General features: G+C 45.0%; 1 protein-coding gene across 1 annotated transcript in view; it reads left to right on the forward strand.

Annotated features, from left to right (window-relative positions):
- Positions 1 to 21,289, forward strand: part of INSR (insulin receptor) — a 129,837-nt gene extending 108,548 nt beyond the window's left edge. The window contains exons 17-21 of the mRNA XM_075611227.1: positions 1,017 to 1,127; positions 2,523 to 2,682; positions 5,776 to 5,905; positions 6,276 to 6,410; positions 10,832 to 21,289. Coding sequence (XP_075467342.1) covers positions 1,017 to 1,127; positions 2,523 to 2,682; positions 5,776 to 5,905; positions 6,276 to 6,410; positions 10,832 to 11,159 — 864 coding nt within the window. The 3' untranslated portion in view covers positions 11,160 to 21,289. The remainder of the gene's footprint in view (positions 1 to 1,016; positions 1,128 to 2,522; positions 2,683 to 5,775; positions 5,906 to 6,275; positions 6,411 to 10,831) is intronic.
- Positions 21,290 to 22,007: the final 718 nt, after the last annotated feature.

Raw genomic sequence — 22,007 nt, forward strand, 5'->3', positions numbered from 1 at the left:
AGCAGTCTTCACAGCTTATATACATACGGTTTATTTTGTGCCGTATATGTGCTTTTTAAAATGAGTCTTACTACATTTAATAGAACCGTGTTTCAAAGGTGCAGACAGAAGCGATCCAGAATATGCCGTTTCCACATATCGGCAAAGACTAGTTCATGTTGATCAAGGCTTTAATCCATGATCAATATATTTATGGACAATATAATATTATGGGGTTAGTCCTTATTATATTATGGCTGCTTCAACTAATCTTTGCACACAAGTAGAATAGAGTAGTTTATTGGGGGAATTGTAAGTTGTGCCCTGTGGTTGCAAATAAAAAAAAGTAGCAGTACTTGGGACTGTATGTTAAAAAGTAGCAGTACTGTACATTTTTGCCACGATTTTGGATATATATATATATAAATATATATATATATATATATATATATATATATATATTAAATTGCCGCAACCAGCACTCACGTATCCAGATGCTAATCCCATAGATAATAAATAGAGATGATATTACCAGATTGAGGTCCAGTAATTAGGAGACAGCACACTAGGAGTATATTCAAATGCAGTATGTATTGAAGAAAATACAGGCACTTCAACCAACGTTTCGGTCTGCAGAGAGCGACCTTCCTAATGGCTGTGCCACGATTTTGGGTACGATTATTATATATATATATATATATATATATATATATATATATATATATTTGTACTATAAAACTAATAAAGCATACGTTACCAACAATAAAGGTGGCAAAGAGGCGACAGCACTCAGCGGGTATCCAAAAGCAATAATTGTATTAAAGATATTAGCACATAGAACCACAGATTATATATATATATATATATATATATATATATTTATATATATATAATATATATGTCCCATCATGGGAGGAGCCAAGTGGTAACCGCAGCATAGTTCCTTGTGAAAGTCTCCACGAGTGCTCCGCTGCACGGTGAGACTGTAAGCTCTTTGGGTTGGAGCCTCACTGCACTGTCTCTTGCTTCCGTTACAGGTGCGACTGTTGGGCGTAGTGTCAAAGGGGCAGCCCTCGCTGGTCATTATGGAGCTGATGGGACACGGGGACCTTAAAAGTTACCTGCGCGCACTGCGTCCTGAATCTGAGGTGAGTCAGGCTTTTATGCCGCTCGCCATGCGGGAAGATAGAACGTAGTTGGTATGAGGTCCCACAATAATATCAGCTGTAGCAGCAAACTGTTCTCCCTGCGCTGCCGAGCATTATTCCATTTGATAGGATTGTAACCACTACCAGATTCATATTGCAAGGCCAGTAACCAGCCTCACACTGAGTCAAAAGGTTCAAAAGCTGTCTGTGAGGAGGGTTACTGGCTCTGCACTTCCTTAACCCTGGCTGTGCTGAAAAGCCGTGCAATACAGCAGGCATAAGCGTATAGGTGTCCATGTTTAAATGGCTATGAAGCAAAAAGTGAGTGTGTGTGCTCATTTGCATGTCGTTACCCAGAATCCCTGGCTGCAGTAGAAGCACTGTATGCTAAGAGATAATGGGGAATGGCAGGGTTGCAGACGTGCGAGACGTGATATTTTTGTCCCAATGGTATTATGGTATATGTCCCAACAAATTGCAATGTATTGTGAAAATAATATTGCTTTTTATCATTTATTATGAGTTTGCCAGCAATCCTATTAAATAGTAGTGAAACTCTGGTGTATGTTGCAGTGTGTAAAATGTTATCATTGTTTTACAAACGGTAAGGACATTGTGGTGAAATTCTGATAAATGTGGCAATATATTGTGATATTTTGTTGCAAAATGCCAGTAAATCCTGTGTAAAGTCTGTGACCTGTGCCAGCAATATTAGTTGTATTAATTTTATAATTGTTTTACTAAATCCAGTAGAAATTGGGATATGTCAGCGTATGTTCCAAACAATGATTATTGTAATATTAATATCCAAACAATATTCAATCCTAGTGACATTCTGGGACATATTACAATATATAGTCATATTTTATTACAATTATTACCATTACATTTTTTTTTTACGGGATTGGGGGTGGGGGGTGGTCCCTGAACTGAGGGACCCCCCGATTCCCGAGATACTTATTGGCGAAGTTTCCGGTATTCCTGGGGATTTAAATGGCCATCCAATTGGAAGCAACAACTGGTTAAGATGCAGCTTCCTATTGGCCTGAAATTTGGCAGCCATTTTGTTTACCCTGTGGTTGGTTTAAACCCGGTATCTTCGCCGCTAAGTATCTCAGGAACTGAGGGGTCCCCAGAGCTGATAATAGTGCCGATTTGCTCAGGGGGGCAACAGGTTCCCACCCTGTAAAAAAAAAAAATGATCAGTAGCAGGAACGGTTCCTTTAAATCCTAGTGAGATTCAGGTGGACGTCATGATATATCATGATCTAAAACAGGCTCTGTTGTAACTGCTGCTCTATATGCATCTCCAGCATGTCCCGATAGAGCTGTATAGAGAGGCGCTTAGTACGGCAAACGTTTGCGATGACCTAATCCAATGTGTCTCCTCCCCAGCTTAACGCCGGCCGCCCGATCCCCACTCTGCGGGAGATGATTCAGATGGCGGCTGAGATCACAGACGGGATGGCGTACCTCAACGCCAAAAAGTTTGTGCACAGGGACCTGGCCGCCCGAAACTGTATGGTGGCGGAGGATTTCACGGTGAAAATAGGAGGTGCGTGCGCTGGAATTTGAGTGAGGAGGATGGGGGCTGCAAGTCGTTGCTTTGCATGTTAAAGCTGCAGTTCCAGCAATATCCTACATGTGCGTTTTGTTTTTCAATAATAAAGCAGTTCTGTACTTTGAGAAAATACTTGTTGCATTTAAAATAATAATTAAAAAAAAAAAAACAATTTTAAAGACATTTTTAATGTATTCTAATGTAACAAGCATTTTTGTTCCTATACTGTAGCAACCATTTACAAAGTCACATCCCCTTCCCCTTCCGAAACAGCATCACCTTTTTGAGCCCTGCCCCCTCTAGCAGTGAACCAATTGAATCTACTGCCTGCCTGGTCACATGATCTTCCTCACAGAACTTTGTCTGTCAGTGCAGCAGAAGAGGATCCAGGGTGCATTTAGTGAACCCCCAGCCAAATCTTCAGTGATCGATTGGCAACTTAGCTAATCACTTGTCAGTGTGTAGATTGTATTGATGCACATATTGAATGGGAATTAAAAAAAATAAATGACAGCTTGAACTGCAGGTTTAATAGATTAATCCATTGCAGGCCCTCCAGGCAGTGAAGGGGTTAAAGGTGCATGTTAATTGGTTCCTTCAAGTTCCCTTAGGTGTGGTACAGAAAAGCTGTTCCTCTGTGGTGGCATTGCTCGGCTGTTCCTCTGTGGTGGCATTGCTCGGCTGTTCCTCTGTGGTGGCATTGCTCGGCTGTTCCTCTGTGGTGGCATTTCTCGGCTGTTCCTCTGTGGTGGCATTGCTCGGCTGTTCCTCTGTGGTGGCATTGCTCGGCTGTTCCTCTGTGGTGGCATTGCTCGGCTGTTCCTCTGTGGTGGCATTGCTCGGCTGTTCCTCTGTGGTGGCATTGCTCGGCTGTTCCTCTGTGGTGGCATTGCTCGGCTGTTCCTCTGTGGTGGCATTGCTCGGCTGTTCCTCTGTGGTGGCATTGCTCGGCTGTTCCTCTGTGGTGGCATTGCTCGGCTGTTCCTCTGTGGTGGCATTGCTCGGCTGTTCCTCTGTGGTGGCATTGCTCGGCTGTTCCTCTGTGGTGGCATTGCTCGGCTGTTCCTCTGTGGTGGCATTGCTCGGCTGTTCCTCTGTGGTGGCATTGCTCGGCTGTTCCTCTGTGGTGGCATTGCTCGGCTGTTCCTCTGTGGTGGCATTGCTCGGCTGTTCCTCTGTGGTGGCATTGCTCGGCTGTTCCTCTGTGGTGGCATTGCTCGGCTGTTCCTCTGTGGTGGCATTGCTCGGCTGTTCCTCTGTGGTGGCATTGCTCGGCTGTTCCTCTGTGGTGGCATTGCTCGGCTGTTCCTCTGTGGTGGCATTGCTCGGCTGTTCCTCTGTGGTGGCATTGCTCGGCTGTTCCTCTGTGGTGGCATTGCTCGGCTGTTCCTCTGTGGTGGCATTGCTCGGCTGTTCCTCTGTGGTGGCATTGCTCGGCTGTTCCTCTGTGGTGGCATTGCTCGGCTGTTCCTCTGTGGTGGCATTGCTCGGCTGTTCCTCTGTGGTGGCATTGCTCGGCTGTTCCTCTGTGGTGGCATTGCTCGGCTGTTCCTCTGTGGTGGCATTGCTCGGCTGTTCCTCTGTGGTGGCATTGCTCGGCTGTTCCTCTGTGGTGGCATTGCTCGGCTGTTCCTCTGTGGTGGCATTGCTCGGCTGTTCCTCTGTGGTGGCATTGCTCGGCTGTTCCTCTGTGGTGGCATTGCTCGGCTGTTCCTCTGTGGTGGCATTGCTCGGCTGTTCCTCTGTGGTGGCATTGCTCGGCTGTTCCTCTGTGGTGGCATTGCTCGGCTGTTCCTCTGTGGTGGCATTGCTCGGCTGTTCCTCTGTGGTGGCATTGCTCGGCTGTTCCTCTGTGGTGGCATTGCTCGGCTGTTCCTCTGTGGTGGCATTGCTCGGCTGTTCCTCTGTGGTGGCATTGCTCGGCTGTTCCTCTGTGGTGGCATTGCTCGGCTGTTCCTCTGTGGTGGCATTGCTCGGCTGTTCCTCTGTGGTGGCATTGCTCGGCTGTTCCTCTGTGGTGGCATTGCTCGGCTGTTCCTCTGTGGTGGCATTGCTCGGCTGTTCCTCTGTGGTGGCATTGCTCGGCTGTTCCTCTGTGGTGGCATTGCTCGGCTGTTCCTCTGTGGTGGCATTGCTCGGCTGTTCCTCTGTGGTGGCATTGCTCGGCTGTTCCTCTGTGGTGGCATTGCTCGGCTGTTCCTCTGTGGTGGCATTGCTCGGCTGTTCCTCTGTGGTGGCATTGCTCGGCTGTTCCTCTGTGGTGGCATTGCTCGGCTGTTCCTCTGTGGTGGCATTGCTCGGCTGTTCCTCTGTGGTGGCATTGCTCGGCTGTTCCTCTGTGGTGGCATTGCTCGGCTGTTTCTCTGTGGTGGCATTGCTCGGCTGTTCCTCTGTGGTGGCATTGCTCGGCTGTTCCTCTGTGGTGGCATTGCTCGGCTGTTCCTCTGTGGTGGCATTGCTCGGCTGTTCCTCTGTGGTGGCATTGCTCGGCTGTTAAAGTGTTAGTCCCTCCTAGGACCAGCGTTAATTGGTGGTAGTGGCACATTGTAATGGCACATGAAGTTGTTTAATTATAGGACGTAAGCATTTTAGAACATTATTTTAATGACTCCACATCTTACTCTCCCCTCTCTCGTCCCATTCTCTGTCTCGCCCCTTGCGCACTCTCTCTGGCCACTTTCGTGCTTTCTCTCTCGCCCCTCGCGCTGGCTCTCTCGCCCCTCGCGCTTGCTCTCTCGTCCCTCGTCCCTTGCGCGCTCTCCACTTTTTACACTCTTTCTCTGCCCCCCTTTTACTCTCTCTCCCCCCGCCCCTTTCACACACTCATTCTTTCTGTGTTACAAAGTTGACATTTTCTCTGTTTGTAAACACTTGTGTATATTCTGGGATGTTGTTGATCCGCTCTTTTTCCTTTTCATTAATCTGATATATAATATATACTGGATGCCTACATCATGTTAATGTAATGCAGCTGCCATGTATAGTTCCGTGTTCGTTTCCTTTGGGCTTTCCGCCCGCTTTCCTGGCTCTTGTATATCTCACCGCTGTTTGTCTGAGGTTGTAAACACTATGTCGGTTCTTTTCCAGATTTCGGGATGACCCGAGATATCTACGAGACGGATTATTACCGGAAGGGGGGGAAGGGCCTGCTTCCCGTCCGGTGGATGTCTCCCGAATCCCTGAAAGACGGGGTTTTCACCACCTACTCTGACGTGTGGTATGATCCGTTTGCGCCTGTTCCCCTTTTTGGTGGAGTAGCAGGATCAATCATTTGGAAAGCTGTCCCTCTATCCCTCTCTGTCTCCCTCTCTCTGTCTCTTCTCTCTCTCTTCCACAAACTCTTTCTCTCTTTGTTTTCTCCCTCTGCACTCTCGTCGTTTTCCTTTCTTCCTTTCCTCCTCATCCTTTTCTTTCTTTCTCATTCTCTTTTTAGCTGCTGCAGTCTTACTAGGTGACGTCTCTCTCTTTGACGTCAGAGTTGTAGCCATTAACATCTCATGAAGGTCTCACTCAGAAGCAGATTCCATAGCTCTCTCTGTATACACAGCCCTGGTGCTTTTTAACACGCTCGTGTGTTTCTTCCTTAGGTCCTTTGGGGTCGTACTGTGGGAGATAACGAGTTTGGCTGAGCAGCCTTATCAGGGGCTCTCTAACGAGCAGGTTCTTAAATTTGTCATGGACGGAGGGTCCCTGGACAAGCCCGATGGCTGCCCTCCCAGGCTGTAAGTATCAAGAAAAAGGGAACATCTCATCCCAAGGACAGTACATACATCACAGGGGCATCCTTTGAGATTGGAGGAAAGGAGATTTTCCCGGCAGCAGAGTAGAGGGATTTGTACAGTATGTGCAGTAACATTTACTACCCATAGAGACTGTGATGGCAGATACAGCATATACATTGAAGAATAAGTCAGACATATTTTTAGAAGGGAAAGGTATAGAGGGATATGCAGAATAAGTTACAAGGCAAAAGAGCATTGAGCGTTGCTTCCTCTGGATCAATACAACCATAAATAAAGGTTGAGTATCTCACCCAGTTATAGTGTAGCAAAGGGTAAACTCAATGGACATGTCTCTTTTTCAACCTCATCTACTGTGTAACTTACAACAATGCTGCTGTGTCTAAGAGCATTAAGGAGCTTGGTTACCACTAGGGTCAGATAATGGTCTATGTTGGTGCTGATGTTACTGCGTTACTATCAATGCTTGATACTTAGGAGCTGGGTTACTAAGAGGTGAGATCCTCCCACGTGGCCGTATAATGACCCAACTCCCAAGTGACTCATTGCTTTACACATCAGTGAAGACCCCAGATAGGCAGAAAATAATCCCCAGTGGACAACAGGTGCCAGACAAAAAAGAAAATGGCACAACGTCTTGGAATAAGCATACTGTTATGTGGCCAGGGCTGTAGCTTGGTGGTTAGTATGTCGCACCTGTATGCATGGAACATGGGTCACATTTCTGCGTGGTGTACTATTCAACCCATGCATAAATATTACGCCAATAATATACATTAAACTCTACAGCATTTTGGAGAGCACTTCTGGTCAAATAAAAAGTGTTAACAGTAAATACATTAGTTCCATTGCTGAAGGTCAATAAGCCAAGTATTTTACGGTTGAGAAACAGAACAGTGTCCCTCGCTCAGCCTTGAAAGTGTTAATGAAAATATTCTTACAGAAAACACAAATACCGGAGTATTCCTTTCAAAAGTATACTATCAGATGATGTAGGAACAAAGCCCGGAGAAACCCTCAGAGAGGGGGATAAAAGGCCCCTATGGTGTGCACAGCCATTGGTTTATATTACAGGTTTATACAACATACCTGTGTGCCTCGATTAGTAGCAGCTAGGTGAATGCTAGTTACTATGGGACAGTAGTGGGAGGATTGTGCTAAATGATTATGGAAGCATCTAAAAATAAACTTGAATCAACTCTTAGTTCAAATAAATCAAACCCGCTACAAACAGAAAATGAATAATTAAAAAAACAGAGAAAACTAGTGCGTAGATATAAATATCTAAACCCTCCGATGTGGCAGATCAATAGTGATCAGTGCTGCAGAAATGTCAGCTTGTTAGCAGTGCACAGATTGCCATGAATAGCATTTAAGTGTCAATTAACCTCCTTAGCTTGGTATAGTATCCATATATCTTAGCAACAATATATCGAAGGCATATGTATCACGCGTCTGCATGATTTGCAAAGTGCCACGAGTACGGTTTAGAGATAAAACTATCACAGATACTAATCGTTATTCAATTAGTTCATCAGAGAGCGGAAAGGCAATCGGTGTGTGTCTAATCGTAATAGCAGATAGTCCAAATCCAAACCTCATGCTGTTTATTCAGCGCGTAACAAAGAAAATGTGAGAGGATCGGGTATAGTCTGCATTTAAAGTATAGACTGCTAGAGGATAAATTGCACCCTGCCCAGAGACTGAAGGGACTTGTATCAAAAGCCCTGGTTACAGCTCTGACCGTGGAGATGGCGCACACAGTCAGCGTTTGCTCCTTCATCGCCATGTACACGATGGGCACGTCTTGCATGATACACGCACGCTTTGTCAAGCTTTTTTATTTTTCACAAAGCGTGTGTAGATCACGGGAAACGTGCACCTTGTGTAGATGGTGATGAAGGAGCAGACGCGGACTGTAAGTCATTGCTAAGGTTTTACATTTCATTCAAGGGGCTATGGGAAGCCAGTGTAGGGATATATGTAGCGGAGCAGTAGGAGCGGTGAGTGAGGTAGATGAGTCTAGCACCAGCATTTTGGATGGATTGGAGCTGGGACAGGCAGACAAGGGGAATGCCATGTAAGGGAAGGTTGCAGTAATCGAGGCGGGACATGATGAGGGAGTGAATTAGGATTTTAGTTGCATGCTGAGTGAGAAATGGCGTATTTTGGCGATGTTTCAGTGATATTTCTTAGGTGGAGACGACAGGACTTCCTGAGGGAGTGAATGTGAGGAATGAAAGCCAGTTCGGCATCAAAGATGACCCCTAGACAGCAGGCTTGAGGTGTTGAGGACATTGTGGTGGTATTGACTGTGAGGGAGAGTGTTGGTGTAGCGGGGGCAGCATAAAGATTGCATTAGTTCACCAAGAGAAGAGGTGCAGAGTGAGAAGAGCCAAGGACAGAGTCTCGCGGGACTCCAACAGAAAACGGGAGGGAAGAAGAGGAGACACCAGAGAAGGAAACACCGAAGGAGCAGTTGGACAGACAGGACATGAGCCATGAGAAGGCTGCATCACGGGAGCTAATGGAGTGAAGATGATTCAGGAGAAGGGGGTGATCACTAGTGTCAAAGACAGTGGAGAGATCCAGGAGAATTAGTATGGAGAAATTACCCTTCGATTTAGCAGCGAGTAGGTCATTGGTTACTTTTGTTAGTGATGTCTCGTTGGAGTGTAGAGGACAGAAACCAGATTGTAAAGTGTCAAGCGGGGAGATGGAGAAGTGGGTCAGATGGTTATGTATACAAGTCGCTCAAGTAGCTTGGAGGCAAAGGGGAGAAGAAAGATAGGGCTGTAGTTAGATGGGGAGGATGAGTCAAGTGAGGGTTTCTTGAGAATGGGCGTGATGAGTGCATGTTGGAAAGAAGATGGGAATGTGCCAGGGGTGAGAGAGGTTATAAAGGTGAGTCAGGGTGGGGCTTAGTGTGCCAGAGATGGTGCGGAGGAGATGTGAGGGAATAGGCTCAAGGGGGCAGGATGTAGGGCGAGATGAGGAGGAGCACGGAGACCTCATCCTCGGTCCCAGGGAAAAATGAGCTGAGTGTGGATTTAGGTGTACGAGGGGAGATAGGTGATGCGCGTGGAGCTTTACATGAAGAGATGTCATGTCTGATCAACTTAATCTTGTCTGTAAAGTATGTGGCGAGGTCTCGGGAGGGGTGTGTTAGAGGTGGTGTAGCTATAGTTGGATGGAGAAGGGATATAGGAGGAGAGCATATATTTATAGTGGAGGAAGTCTGCTTTTGAGCGGGATTTCGTCCAGAAACGTTCTGCCATGCGTGAGCACTTTTGGAGGTAGCAGGTGAAAGCTGTGTGCCACGGTTGTGGGTTGGATTGTCGGGGCGATGTGTGGTGACAGGAGCCGTCTTTTCTAAGGCTTGGTCCCCACTGGCTACGGCAGCGCCCGCAGGGACAAGAGCCGCCCCTCAATGGGGCCGGGGCCGCTGCGAGGGGCGGCCGCCGCGCTGCGCTGCGAGTTTTTCAGACATACATTCATATTGTGATTAGAACTAGCGACAGAGCACTAGGCCACGCCCCCCAGCGGTTCAGCCAATGAGGGTGAATCTGCCGGGTGTCGTCATGTCCGCTCACCTGTTACGCCCCTCCCCCCCCCCCCTTGTCTTTTCCCCTGCAGCTCTCTGCAGACCGGGGAACTCGGCTGCACGTGCCGCCATCCTGGCAGGCGCGCGTGCAGCGTAGGCAGTGGAGCCGTAGCCTTAGGCTGATGAGTGTGCTGTTGTATAGAGAGGTTGCTATATTGTTGCTAAGATATATGGATACTATACCAAGCTTAGGAGGTTAATTGACACCTAAATGCTATTCAGGGCAATCTGTGCACTGCTAACAAGCTGTAATTTCTGCAGCACTGATCACTATTGATCCTCCACTTAGGAGGGTTTAGATATTTATATCTACGCACTAGTTTTCTCTGTTTTTTTTATTATTATTAAGTTTCTGTTTGACGCAGGTTTTCATTATTTTAACTAAGAGTTGATTCAAGTTTATTTTTAGACACTTCCATACTCATTTAGCACAATCCACCCATCCTCCCACTAGTGCCCAGTATAGTGTATAAACCTGTAATGTAAGTCTGTGGTTGTGTACACTGTAGGAGCTATGTATCCCTCTCTCTTTGAGGGTTTCTCCAGTCTTTAAGTATTTTGCTGTCTCTGCCTGGTTCTTATGGCTGGATTCTCCCTGCTTTTACAGATAAACTTCTCCCAAAAACTTATTTAGTAAAGGGTCAATGTTTCAGTCACCACCGTGGACCTTTCTCTTGCTCCTTTAATAAATACCTTTTACATGAGAATTCCACACAAGTGCCGACCATGTATAGATGCTGCATTTGCGTACACCTGGTAGTGCTCGGACCTGCATCATTTTCCTCCCTCCCTTTTCCAGACACAGCTTGATGCAGATGTGTTGGCAGTATAACCCCAAGATGCGCCCAACCTTCCTGGAGATCATCGAGATGTTCAAGGATGAACTGCACCCCAGTTTCCAGGAGGTCTCCTTCTTCTACAGCGATGAGAACAAGCCGCCCGAGACGGACGACTTGGAGATGGATTTCGAGAACATGGAGAGCACCCCCTTAGACCCTTCCTCGTGCTCTCTGCGGGACGATGGTACCCAGAGGAACATCTACGAGGAACACATACCGTACACCCACATGAATGGCGGCAGGAAAAACGGACGCATCTTATCTCTGCCGCGGTCCAGCCCGTCCTAACACCAAGCATATACAGCGTAAAAAAAAGAATATATATATACAGTATATATACACCCTCCGTCAATCTCAGGACAGAACTGTACCCATGGTTAGAACATCAAACTACTAATGCCCTCTTCAGGTTTCGTATGTTTAATTACCCCATTGGGTTCTCAACTTTATTGTTTTTTTTTCCTGGTCTTTTTCCTGCCAATTTTGACAGGCCATCAGCAGGGGCGAAACTGTGAACGGAAAAAGGTGGGATATTTAAAATGGAGAAGCCTCCCCATCCTCCACACACACACGTACACTAAAATGCTGTGGATATTTACTTTCTAACATTTTCAGTGGCTTTGAACCAGCAATGCTACCTTCTACCCTGTGAAACACCCTGTGTTTATAGGGGGGTGTAAGGGAGGTGTTAAAGGAATATAATTACAATTACTTCTGTATCCAAGTTACCTTAAAGCACACACCAAAAACCAATAGAAAAAATACAGCCACACAGAAGCAAGAGACAGGACGAAAGAAATCTATAATGACACTTCTTTCCGCAGCGGGACTGAGTGTGTGTCGGTTCAGGGTTGGCCGGGCACAATGGAAGGCTCTTGACTGCGTTTGTCTCTTCGTGGAGTTGTTCACACCCCAAGTAGGATTTCGCTCCAAATCGTCTCGAATCGTCATTACTGCTGCTACTGCTGCTTTCCTGAGGGGTGGATAAAAGAGACGTGGGTATACAGCGATTCGCGGAATCGAGAACACGCCCACACGTACCTCACGCGGAGCGATTTTAGCCCGACATGGTGCAATCCAGCTGCCCCCCTCCCCCGTTCTGCTGACCTGCTGAGAACATTTGCCTACGAAACGTCGGAGGAAAATCAGCTTTGCCAAACTTGCTGCACATGAGAAATGATGTCTCCGCACTGGGGTGCCTAACGCCCCTCGCTAGCACAGCAGCCCCGGCGGTACCCCCCTCCACCTACCAACCTCCGGGAAGTTTCCGACGACGGTTGGGGAGGAAGGAGCGAAGGGGGGGAGGCGCAAGAAGAAAATAGTTCCCTGGAGCCAAACCTAGTCTCACTTTCGGAAAAGTTTTGATCAGACCAAAAAAGGAGGAACCAGTCACCCCTTCTTTTCAATCCTGAGATATTTGTGTGTTGTAATTGTCTGGTTTATCATACAACATTTTTTTTTTTCTGTGCGTAACGGGAGAGCGATCGAGGCAATTATCTCTTATAAGTTATTGAAAATCATTTTCTTTTTCTTCCCCCGTTAAACAACTCCCTCTGGCATTGTAGAAGGTCAAAGCAATGTCGTAACCCCTTCTCTGCCATTGCTTTGCAGTGAATTGGTTAAACCGGTATCCTTATTGCTTCTGTGATGCGTGTTCAGGATGTTTTTTTAAGAGCAGGATTCCTGCATCTGTATAGACGAACAACTGCTCCCTAATATGTAGAAGCCGTTATAACCGTGAAACAAAAGGTGGGTAGGAATGCGTCTTCCTGCTGCAAAATTAGCATCGGGTGGATGAGGAGGGGGGGGAAATATCGGCATAACATTTTGCTCTGGGTTTTTTGCTCTAGTGGGGGAGAGTTGATCAATCCATAGGTCTCACCCGGGATAAGTCTGACTCAGGATAAAAGACTGTCAACAACAAATCATAATCCAGACTTTCACGCTGGTGACCAATACAGCACAGATCAGGGTACAGGGATCAGGATCAGAGACGTGTGAACTTGTCCAAATTCGCTTTGCCGCTGTTTTGGTTCAAATTCGCCCAAAAGTCAGATTTTATAACTTTTTGCTGAAAAACGTTTGGTCGCAATTGAAGTGATGTTCGAAATTTCCAACTCCCATTTTGAGATTTTCACCAGAGAAGCGTATACCCAGAAATATGGTGAGAGAGAAGATACCCATTTAGTTGAGACCTGTGGAAATAAGATCATTTGCATATTTAAATTGGCTTATTTCCCAGGTGTGTCTCCACGTGTTGTATAAGAGGAGTGTTTTGGGAGGTATACCAATCAGTGGTTACTCTGCTAAATAGGACTCTCTCTTCTCTCTGCAGCAAAATCCATATTGAAGGCCGTCGAGATATTTTTGACCTGGCAAACTTTTTACAAAGTTCGACATTTTTTCGACGTTTGACAAAAAACAGTAAAATTGTGCTAGGTTCGCAAACTGAAGCAAACACGTTGCACAACTTTTAATCATGACATATATATGACCTCAGAAATGACACCTGATCTGCTCTAGATCCCCATTGCTCAAAGAGTAAGGGTTCTCAAACAACTTTCCCCCTCCAATCAATGCCAAAATGTGCCATAAAGTCCATGTAACCCAGCAGTAATTCTGCAATCGTCAGTGACTTGTACCCTTCTGGCTTCTAAAGCCCGTTTAACCCCACGGGGGCCTCCCATGCTGAAAAGCCAGTAGGGGGTTTTGTCCAACTTTTCATTTTAAGCCTGTCTATTTATTGGAGCTGTATCCCATTGTTAACCCCTTCAAGGCCGGGTGATTATCAACCCCCAGGGTAACAGCGGCAGAAATTTCCCGTATGACGGCGCAGTGGAAAAGTGGTCGTTTTTGTTTTGTTCCTTCCGACAAGCCTTTTTGCTCCCTTTTCCCGTCTCTGATTTTACCCATGGTGACTTTTGTGAAGCGTCAGACAGAAACGTGGTCTGGTGCATTAAGGGTTTTAAATGCCCTAAGTGTGACAGAGAAGCAGCATTGCAATCCATTTCAAATGTGTAGGTGTCCGAAGCGTGACCCCTTTGCTGCCAGTGTGGCCTGACATTTACTACTGGGCCCCTCTGGGTGTGAAGAGGTTAACACTGCTATTAACCCCTATTGCTTTATATAACCCGTCTCTGTAACTCTTCTCAAACTCCTCTTATTGCTCCCTATAACTCCTCCTATTGCTCCATATAACCCCTCCCTATAACTCCTTATTGCTCCCTATAACTCCTCCTATTGCTCCATATAACCGCTCCCTATAACTCCTCCTATTGCTCCATATAGCTCCTCCCTATAACTCCTCCTATTGCTCCTTATAACCGCTCCCTATAACTCCTCCTATTGCTCCATATAACCGCTCCCTATAACTCCTCCTATTGCTCCATATAGCTCCTCCCTATAACTCCTCCTATTGCTCCTTATAACCGCTCCCTATAACTCCTCCTACTGCCCCATATAACCGCTCCCTATAACTGCTGACACTCCCCTAAATCACAAACGGACTTGTTACAAAAGAACTTGTATAGGAAAATAAGGACACTTGCATTCTGATACACAGCCCTATTCATTACATAACTATATATATATTTTTTATTTTATTTTAATTTTTTTTAAATCAGTCAGACTAGCAACTAATAAAACATGCAATGCTGATTTTCTGTAGGATAGGGGCTCAGAGGGAAGTGAAAGATTTAAGGATCTGTGTCAAGACCAGACAAAACCTGTGCAATTCTGCAGCAAAGCAAAACTGTATGATTTATGAAAGAAGAAAAACCTTATTGCATTGATTAGGATTTTATACATCTGGTGCAGTGGTTTTGCTTCCGAATTGCACCAGTTTTTGCTTCACTCACAAACCACTAGGAATGAATAGACCAATTTCGAACAAAGTATTTTTATTTTTTATTTTTTTGTATAGGGGTTTTAATATAATATAATTAAATGTTTCAGGGATTTTTGTGCGTTGTCAAATAGCCGCATGTCACTGTGCATACAGATATGTCATTTTATCTATGGCAGGGGGGCCCCGACTCCTGTTCTCAAGGCCCACCAACAGGTCAGGGTTTTTAGGATACCCCTGCTTCAGCACAGGTGGCTCAGTCAGAATGAATGAGCCACCTGGGCTGAAGCAGGGATAGCCTAAAAAACTTGACCTGTTGGTGGGCCTTGAGGATTGGAGTTGGGGCCCCCCCTGCTCTATCGCTACCTAAAAATCTAGATTCTGTAAAATGGGGAGATATTTTTTTTTATGACTTCGCTATTCCAATTTGCTGCTAGGGAGAAATCCGCATGTCAGTCTCGCCCTTCAGGTTGACTGTGTAAGCTCGTCAGTGTGACGCACTATAGAAAACAGAATTACCCTGGGGTGGGCAACTCCAGTCCTCAAGGGCCACCAACAGGTCAGGTGTTCAGGATATCCCTGCTTCAGCACAGGTGGCTCAGTCGAAGAGGGGGCTTACCCCTTAGGCGCCAGAGAGACCGAAGGGGTTAAGACTTGCTTCCGAAAGGCATGACAGGCCGCCTGGCGGTGACTGGGTTAATCCGGGGGATTTACAGCTACCCTGGCTTGTTAATAAGTTGAAATATCAGCCAAGATTACATAGGCTTTGCACAGTTTCCCCCGCTGACCCCATAATTAAACCCAGTGTAAAAAGACCCCCCTCGTAACCCACTGCCGCGTTGCGACGACCTTTTAAACGAGTCCTAGATCGTTCTTTTTCTCATTATTGTTTTAATTATTTCACTGTGCCTAAAAATTGGGAGTTCGTTTGAAAGACTCCGACTAGAGTTTGAACCTTTTCCATGCCAGAGGGGGCTAGCAGCGCTTCTGGCAGCAAAGAGGTTAAAAAAAAATATGTTTGTTTTTCAAACCCCAGCAGGGGGATTGCGGAGATAATATCTCTTCTAAAAACACTACACATTTAGCTGAAAGAAATCGTTTAAAAAAAAAAAAACCGTAACAGAAGTAAATATTGTCAGGTTTTTTTTTTTTTGTAATTCAACAGACTTTTCTTATTAGGAGAAAATTGTATTTATTTTAATATAATGGAAATCACTGTACAAAAGATAAAAGATACTCAATTAGCTTTCATAATAACAAAAAGTAAAAAAAAAATCTATATATATATTTATATATATATATTATACAGCATGTACATTTTTTTTATTAATGAATAGAAGGAGCTGGTGGAGCGATTTTTATTTTGTTTTTGTTTGTTTTAGTTTGTATTTGTTATTTTTTGTTTGTTTGTTTTAGCACAGTATCTACCTCAGTATATTATAAGGATAGGGTTAACCCCTGCAGTGCTGGGAGGTGATTGCATTGTGGGGGCATACCCGATCACCGCTGCAGGGGTTAAATGAATGCACCTCTTCAGCTCATCACAGCTTCATACCCCCAGAGGCAACATAAGGTGTTGAGGGGGGGGGGGGGGTGGGGGGGTGGAGAGAGAAGAGGTTTGGGGGCAGATCCAGAGAATATAAATGGTACAGTTTTATATCGTGTGCAATCTGCCATATAACGCCTTTTTACGCAAAAGGGTTTACTAGTTGGGGCATGTCACCTGGTCCTTTATACCAGTCACAGACAATTCGTATATCAGAATGGGAGTAAGAGTTGGAATACTCTGAGGGTGCAGTCTGACCGGCCCCAGTTCTCTCTAACGGAATCAATGCTTCTTTTGGAATTGACGACGCTCCTTGGGATAAAGCAAGATGGCTCTAGTTTCCGGTTAGCACTTGGAACATGTAGTATTATCCTTAATAGTCTTGTATATAATCCAAATAGTGTCTGAAAATGATCAATTAGAATTTCTTACAATAAAAGGAAAGAAATAGGGCCTTTCTCTCCTTTCTTGTTCTCTCCCTTCCTCTCTCTCTCTCCCTTTCTCTTCTTCTCCCCTTTTCTCTTCCTCTCCCCTTTTCTCTCTCCCTCGCCCCCTTTCTCTCTCTCGATACTGTACCTTTATACCGTTGCAGCATAACCATGTAGAACATTGCATTGAAATTGACAATGTGTGAAACCTAACACAGACTGAGCGGGTCACTGGTATATACCCTATAAACTCTGCCTTATTCCCAGGTCACTTAACTCCTGTGGATTTAAATTGAGGGCAGTTTGCATGGAGCAGGCCCCCCAGGAGGGGAGGGGGGGGGGAGAAATGTTAAAATCCAGGATTGAGATAAGCTGTTTGTGCACATTTTTAACCCCTAGGAACAGTTACTCCCAATAACTGTGAAACGTGATTGGCTGCTTATTATTATAATTATTATAATTATTATTATATTATAAACATCTATGGTTTCTTTTAAAAGCATCTTGTTAATTCTCTCTCCTTTAACTGAACTATAGAACGCATTGTATTCTTGTGAGCTTTGCACGTTAAACGTAAGCGCTCTGCGGATTTGCATGCACTAAAACCTGGCGCCTCCGGAATTCTGCAGACTTTCAAAGCAGCAGTACTGCCTCACTTTCCCTGTGTTTATATTTATTTGTTTAATTACCAAAATCAGTGAGTTTTATATTATGTGCCTGCTACTTCCTGAGTGTTTTCTCTTTAGGATTTTGGCCCAGTTTTACTAAACAGTGCAAATCCATAAAGCAGCATGGTAAATTTGGCACCTTTTTATGTTTCAAATGGGCTCTTTAATGTATAATGCTCTGTGACTCCTGAACATTGAATCGCCTAAAAAGGAACTGCCACCTAATTTAGAAACTGGGCACTGTTCTTTTAAATACAAGCTGAACCCCCCCCCCCCTACGAATTGTAGTTGAATGGAACATCCGAAGTGTTGCCAGGATCTGTGTACCTGTGACCACAGTCTGAGCCAATCAGAGAGCTCCCTGTCTGAAAGTTCTGCAGGCTTTGCAGAATAGCTTCCTGATTGGATAATCTCACTGCTCTAATTTTTTTTCTTAAAGTTGCAGACAACAAGATTACTAGGTGTATGCATATATATATATATATATATATATATATTTTTTAAATCACAGTACTGCTGCTTTTTCTTTTGGAATTGTTGCGCAGGATTTCAGGACTCCGCAGCCCCTTGTGTTCCCTGGTGCATCGCTCTCACAGAGATATCTGTTAAGTGCTTGTGTTGTTGCGATATAATTAATGTGAATGTCATTTTTTTGTTTTGTTTTGCGCCGGGTGATAGCTAATTAGAAAAGAGAGAAAAAAAAACAAAAAAAAACTGATTACCTCTTGGATCCTTAATCAGAACCAGGACAACGCGTCCTGCAGACCCGGAGATGCGTTGAAGTCGCTGATTGTATATATTTTACTGTTAGGTGGAGGTGACTTGCTTAGTACAGTTGACATATCCGCTCCTTTTTTTTTTTTGAAGCAATAAGGCACGTGACTGGCCTGGACCCTTACGCTGCTAGATTGGACGGGCAACGCTCTACTTCAGAGTGCGTTTAGGGCCTTCCTGGCAGCGCAGCGGTTAATCCACCTCCGCAGGTGCCTTGTTGTGTGTCCAGCTTTTCATTAAATCCCTTTCCCTCCTTCCAGCCGGCAGAAAAGAGCTTAATGAACATGTAGTGTTGGAATTAACCCCCTCCTTGCCATAATTCTTTGTATTTAAGACAAAGTTATGCACCTTATAGAATTTTTAACTGCCTGCCAACAGGGATCCTAAACACGCCCCCTCTGTCCCCTAGAAACTGTCATTTAATATGACATCATAAGCGTAAGAGGGAGTTGCCACTAACCCTATTCAGTTTTGAAAGAACCCCCTAAAAGAAAATGTAAAGATGTGTGTTGAAATTACAATGTGCGTTCCCCTGCAAATTATTTTACAAATGGACCATTCTATAGAGAGGTTTGGAGAGGCGGGCTCTGAATATACATGACAACAGCCGGAGCCAATCAGATCACACAATGTCTAAAAGTTCTGTAAGCTTTGGTGAATGGGAAAAATACTACCTATTATTTGCTAAATGTTGTCAAATAATATTTTTACTGACGCCTCCCAGCTGCCTCTAAATTTAATAAGGTTCTCGCCCCTTGGTCCTCACAAAGGGCAGTAGAAGCAGTGTGCGGATACAGGGCACAGACTATTTGCAAATTAGCTTTGTATGAATATCAGGGACATTAAATCCAGATTCCAGAATATATATATATTCACCCTATTCAGTAACAGAGGGTCTGCTGGCTCTGGTGCTGAAAGGGTTACATCCAACCTTGACATCACAGCCACTGCATGCCCCGTCTCTGTCCCCTGCTTCTGCTTGTCACCGTGTTGGTCACTTTTCACATGGTGACTTGTCTGCCCTTGTCTCTGCCCTATTTCAGTGTTCACCTTCTCACCGGGTCTCATTGTTTGTGTCCCCTTCTAACTCTCCTCGACTGTCCCTTTTCTGTCCTCTGCATCTATCTGTCCGTCTCCATTACATCTGCTCCTTGTCACCATGACTGCCCATTCGTCACTGTCTGCTCTTTGTCCATTCCCTGCTCAGTGCATTAGACTGCTTGAATTCTCACTAGTGTCCCTAAAAGTTAGATGCTTGTGTCAACTACAACAGTAAATAACCTCAGAGGTTGGGTTGCAATTATCTAAAGAGATGAGCAGAGGTTAACGCAACGCTAAGTGCCTTATAGCACTTCTCTCAGTAATCTTATACACAATCCCATGCCACCCCAAATACACAACACTATTTAACAATGACCAGCTTTGTGCAGACAGTGCATTGAAACTCTTCTCACCAATGCAAATTTCAGTGGGGTATTTTTAATTATTTTTGTACCACCTCAGTAAATGAGCTTGGTGCAGTGTATAATAATGCCGAGTATCGCTACAGTTACCTACACGTGCGTTTTCTACACTTTGCAACTCCTGTTCACTTTGGGATTCGGGAACTTACTCTATATCTACCCAAGAGACAAATCAAGCCGTTGTCCACTGAAATGGCGTCCGAAAATGGGCCCAATCAGCCACTTCATTGTATATAGAGTAAGCCCCTAAGTCCTGCTCACAAACTGAGTTCTCCTGTGCATCAGGATCTACAGCAATCATAATGAAGGGGTTCTCCCCAGAATTGCTGCAGTCCAGTGATAGCAGAGACTGGAACACAGGCATACTCCGTGTGACTTTGTGCTGAATCGCTCAATTTCAATTATTTCTCATTACTCACTGCCCCCCACCTCCTGTCGCTCGTGTCTTTCAAGCACTTGTATTTCTCCCTGTGATAAAGCACTTAATGCCCCACCGTGGCTAAATAGACCCCCCCCCCCCACCCCGTGTGTATAATTTAATTGTTATCATGTACATCTATTGGATTGAACTCTTCTGGCAGCACAGGGATCAGCTGTCACTTTTCAGTTGGCTGTTTACAAATGAGAAATTGTGTGTGTGCGGTAGGAGGAGCAAAGGGAGAAGTTTCACATCATTGTGTCAGCGGCACCTCCTGACCATTTGTGCGTCTGGTTTCCGTGTCCCCCAAAACATAAAGTGCACAATGTCATCACCTTCTAAGGGGCAGGTATCCGTGGCGTTTATCGTTCAGATTTCCCTATTGTCTTCAATAGCAAAATGTTGTCCGAGATGGGCCTCTTCGGCGGATAGAATATAAGCCTGTAAGTATGTAATTAACCTTGGGAAATGAATTTCCCACCTGCGGTGGAAATGAAAGGAGCAGTCTCGCATAACTGGACAAAAAGAATGCTTCATCGTCAGTGGCTTCTTTAGAAAGATTTAATCACCTGTATAAACATTTTTACGTGTGCGCGCGCCAGGGGAAAATGAATGTTTATCCAGTTCCACTAAAATTTTGATCACATACTTTTATACAAACTGTATGTTTATTTGGCAACATAATTACGTAAAAAAAAAAAAACAAAGCAATTTACCTGTAGATATGATCACCAAAGAGAGATTAGGTAAAGATTTGCAAAATTTACCAGGGAAACGTACTTAAATTTTGTAAACAGAGGCAAAATATCTACATTCAAACGGTTACGCATGCTGCAGCTATTTGTTCACTTTGATCCAAGGTGGGACTGCTCCTTTAAGAACGGAATCGTTTGTGTGAGGCTCTGCTCGGTTTAGAGATCTCCGCGACAGCGGCTTATTTAGGACCCTGTGAGTCTGCCGCTTTTCTCTTGTCTGCTCTGCAGTGTATCAGAGCTTTGTCTTGGGTAGAAATTTGTGATGCTCTGCGTGTCTTACCCAAGTATTTGGCTTAGTGCAACCTTGTCTTGAAACCGTGTAGTCTCCCAAACTCGGCTTTTGTATCACCTTGACTCATTCTCTTCCAGAGCAGACATCTGCCGCCCTCTCAGGCAGCCAAGGAATTGTAACGTTCCCTTAGCATCTAAATACATTTCCACTAGGTATGCATCAAGTTTATCGAATTATTATTATACATGCTTTTGTGTCATTAGGTTTCATTTGGGGGGGGGGGGAGGGGGGGGAGAAACAGCGTGCAAGGTAGTTGCATTAAGTTGTATACAGATATTCTGTAACGCAGGCCGGAGCGTGCCTAGCACTGTACCTCAAACGCCATTAATAGCCACACAACATCATCTGTTTATCTTCGCACTTTTGCGTTCCCCCTTGAGTCATTTCTCCTATAAAAGCAGCATTGCAGGTTTCTAGCCCGAGCGTCTCCACTTACATCGCAATATCAAGGTTTCTAACTTCCACCATAATACTGTCATTTGGAATTAGACTGTCTACCCAATTCCGTTTATTGCGGGATGCGTCTACTGCAGAGGTGGCCAACTTCAGGCCGCCAACAGGTCAGGTTTTCAGGCTATCCCTGCTTCAGCACAGATGACTGTCAGAATGACTGAGACACTGATTGAGCCACCTGTGCTGAAGCAGGGATTTCCTGAAAACCTGACCTTGAAGACTGGAGTTAGTAACCCCTGATGTACTGTATGAAACACATTTCTGGAGGGTCTGAAGCCAGAACAGATTCCTTGACAAGTGTAAGTGCTATAACCCCGATTCTTACACTACAGCTAGATACCACCTAGTACTGTAGGTAGCTTAAAATTGAGTTTACATGGACTAAATTTTAGGACATGGACAGGCTTAGGGAAACCTGTTTTGCTGCATTAATCCCTTCATTACCAGAGGGGCTTGTGATGCCTGCCATTGAAGGGTTAAACTGAAGGACTCTCT

The sequence above is a fragment of the Ascaphus truei genome, chromosome 8, assembly GCF_040206685.1.
Source record: "Ascaphus truei isolate aAscTru1 chromosome 8, aAscTru1.hap1, whole genome shotgun sequence".
NCBI classification, from domain to species: Eukaryota; Metazoa; Chordata; class Amphibia; order Anura; family Ascaphidae; genus Ascaphus; species Ascaphus truei.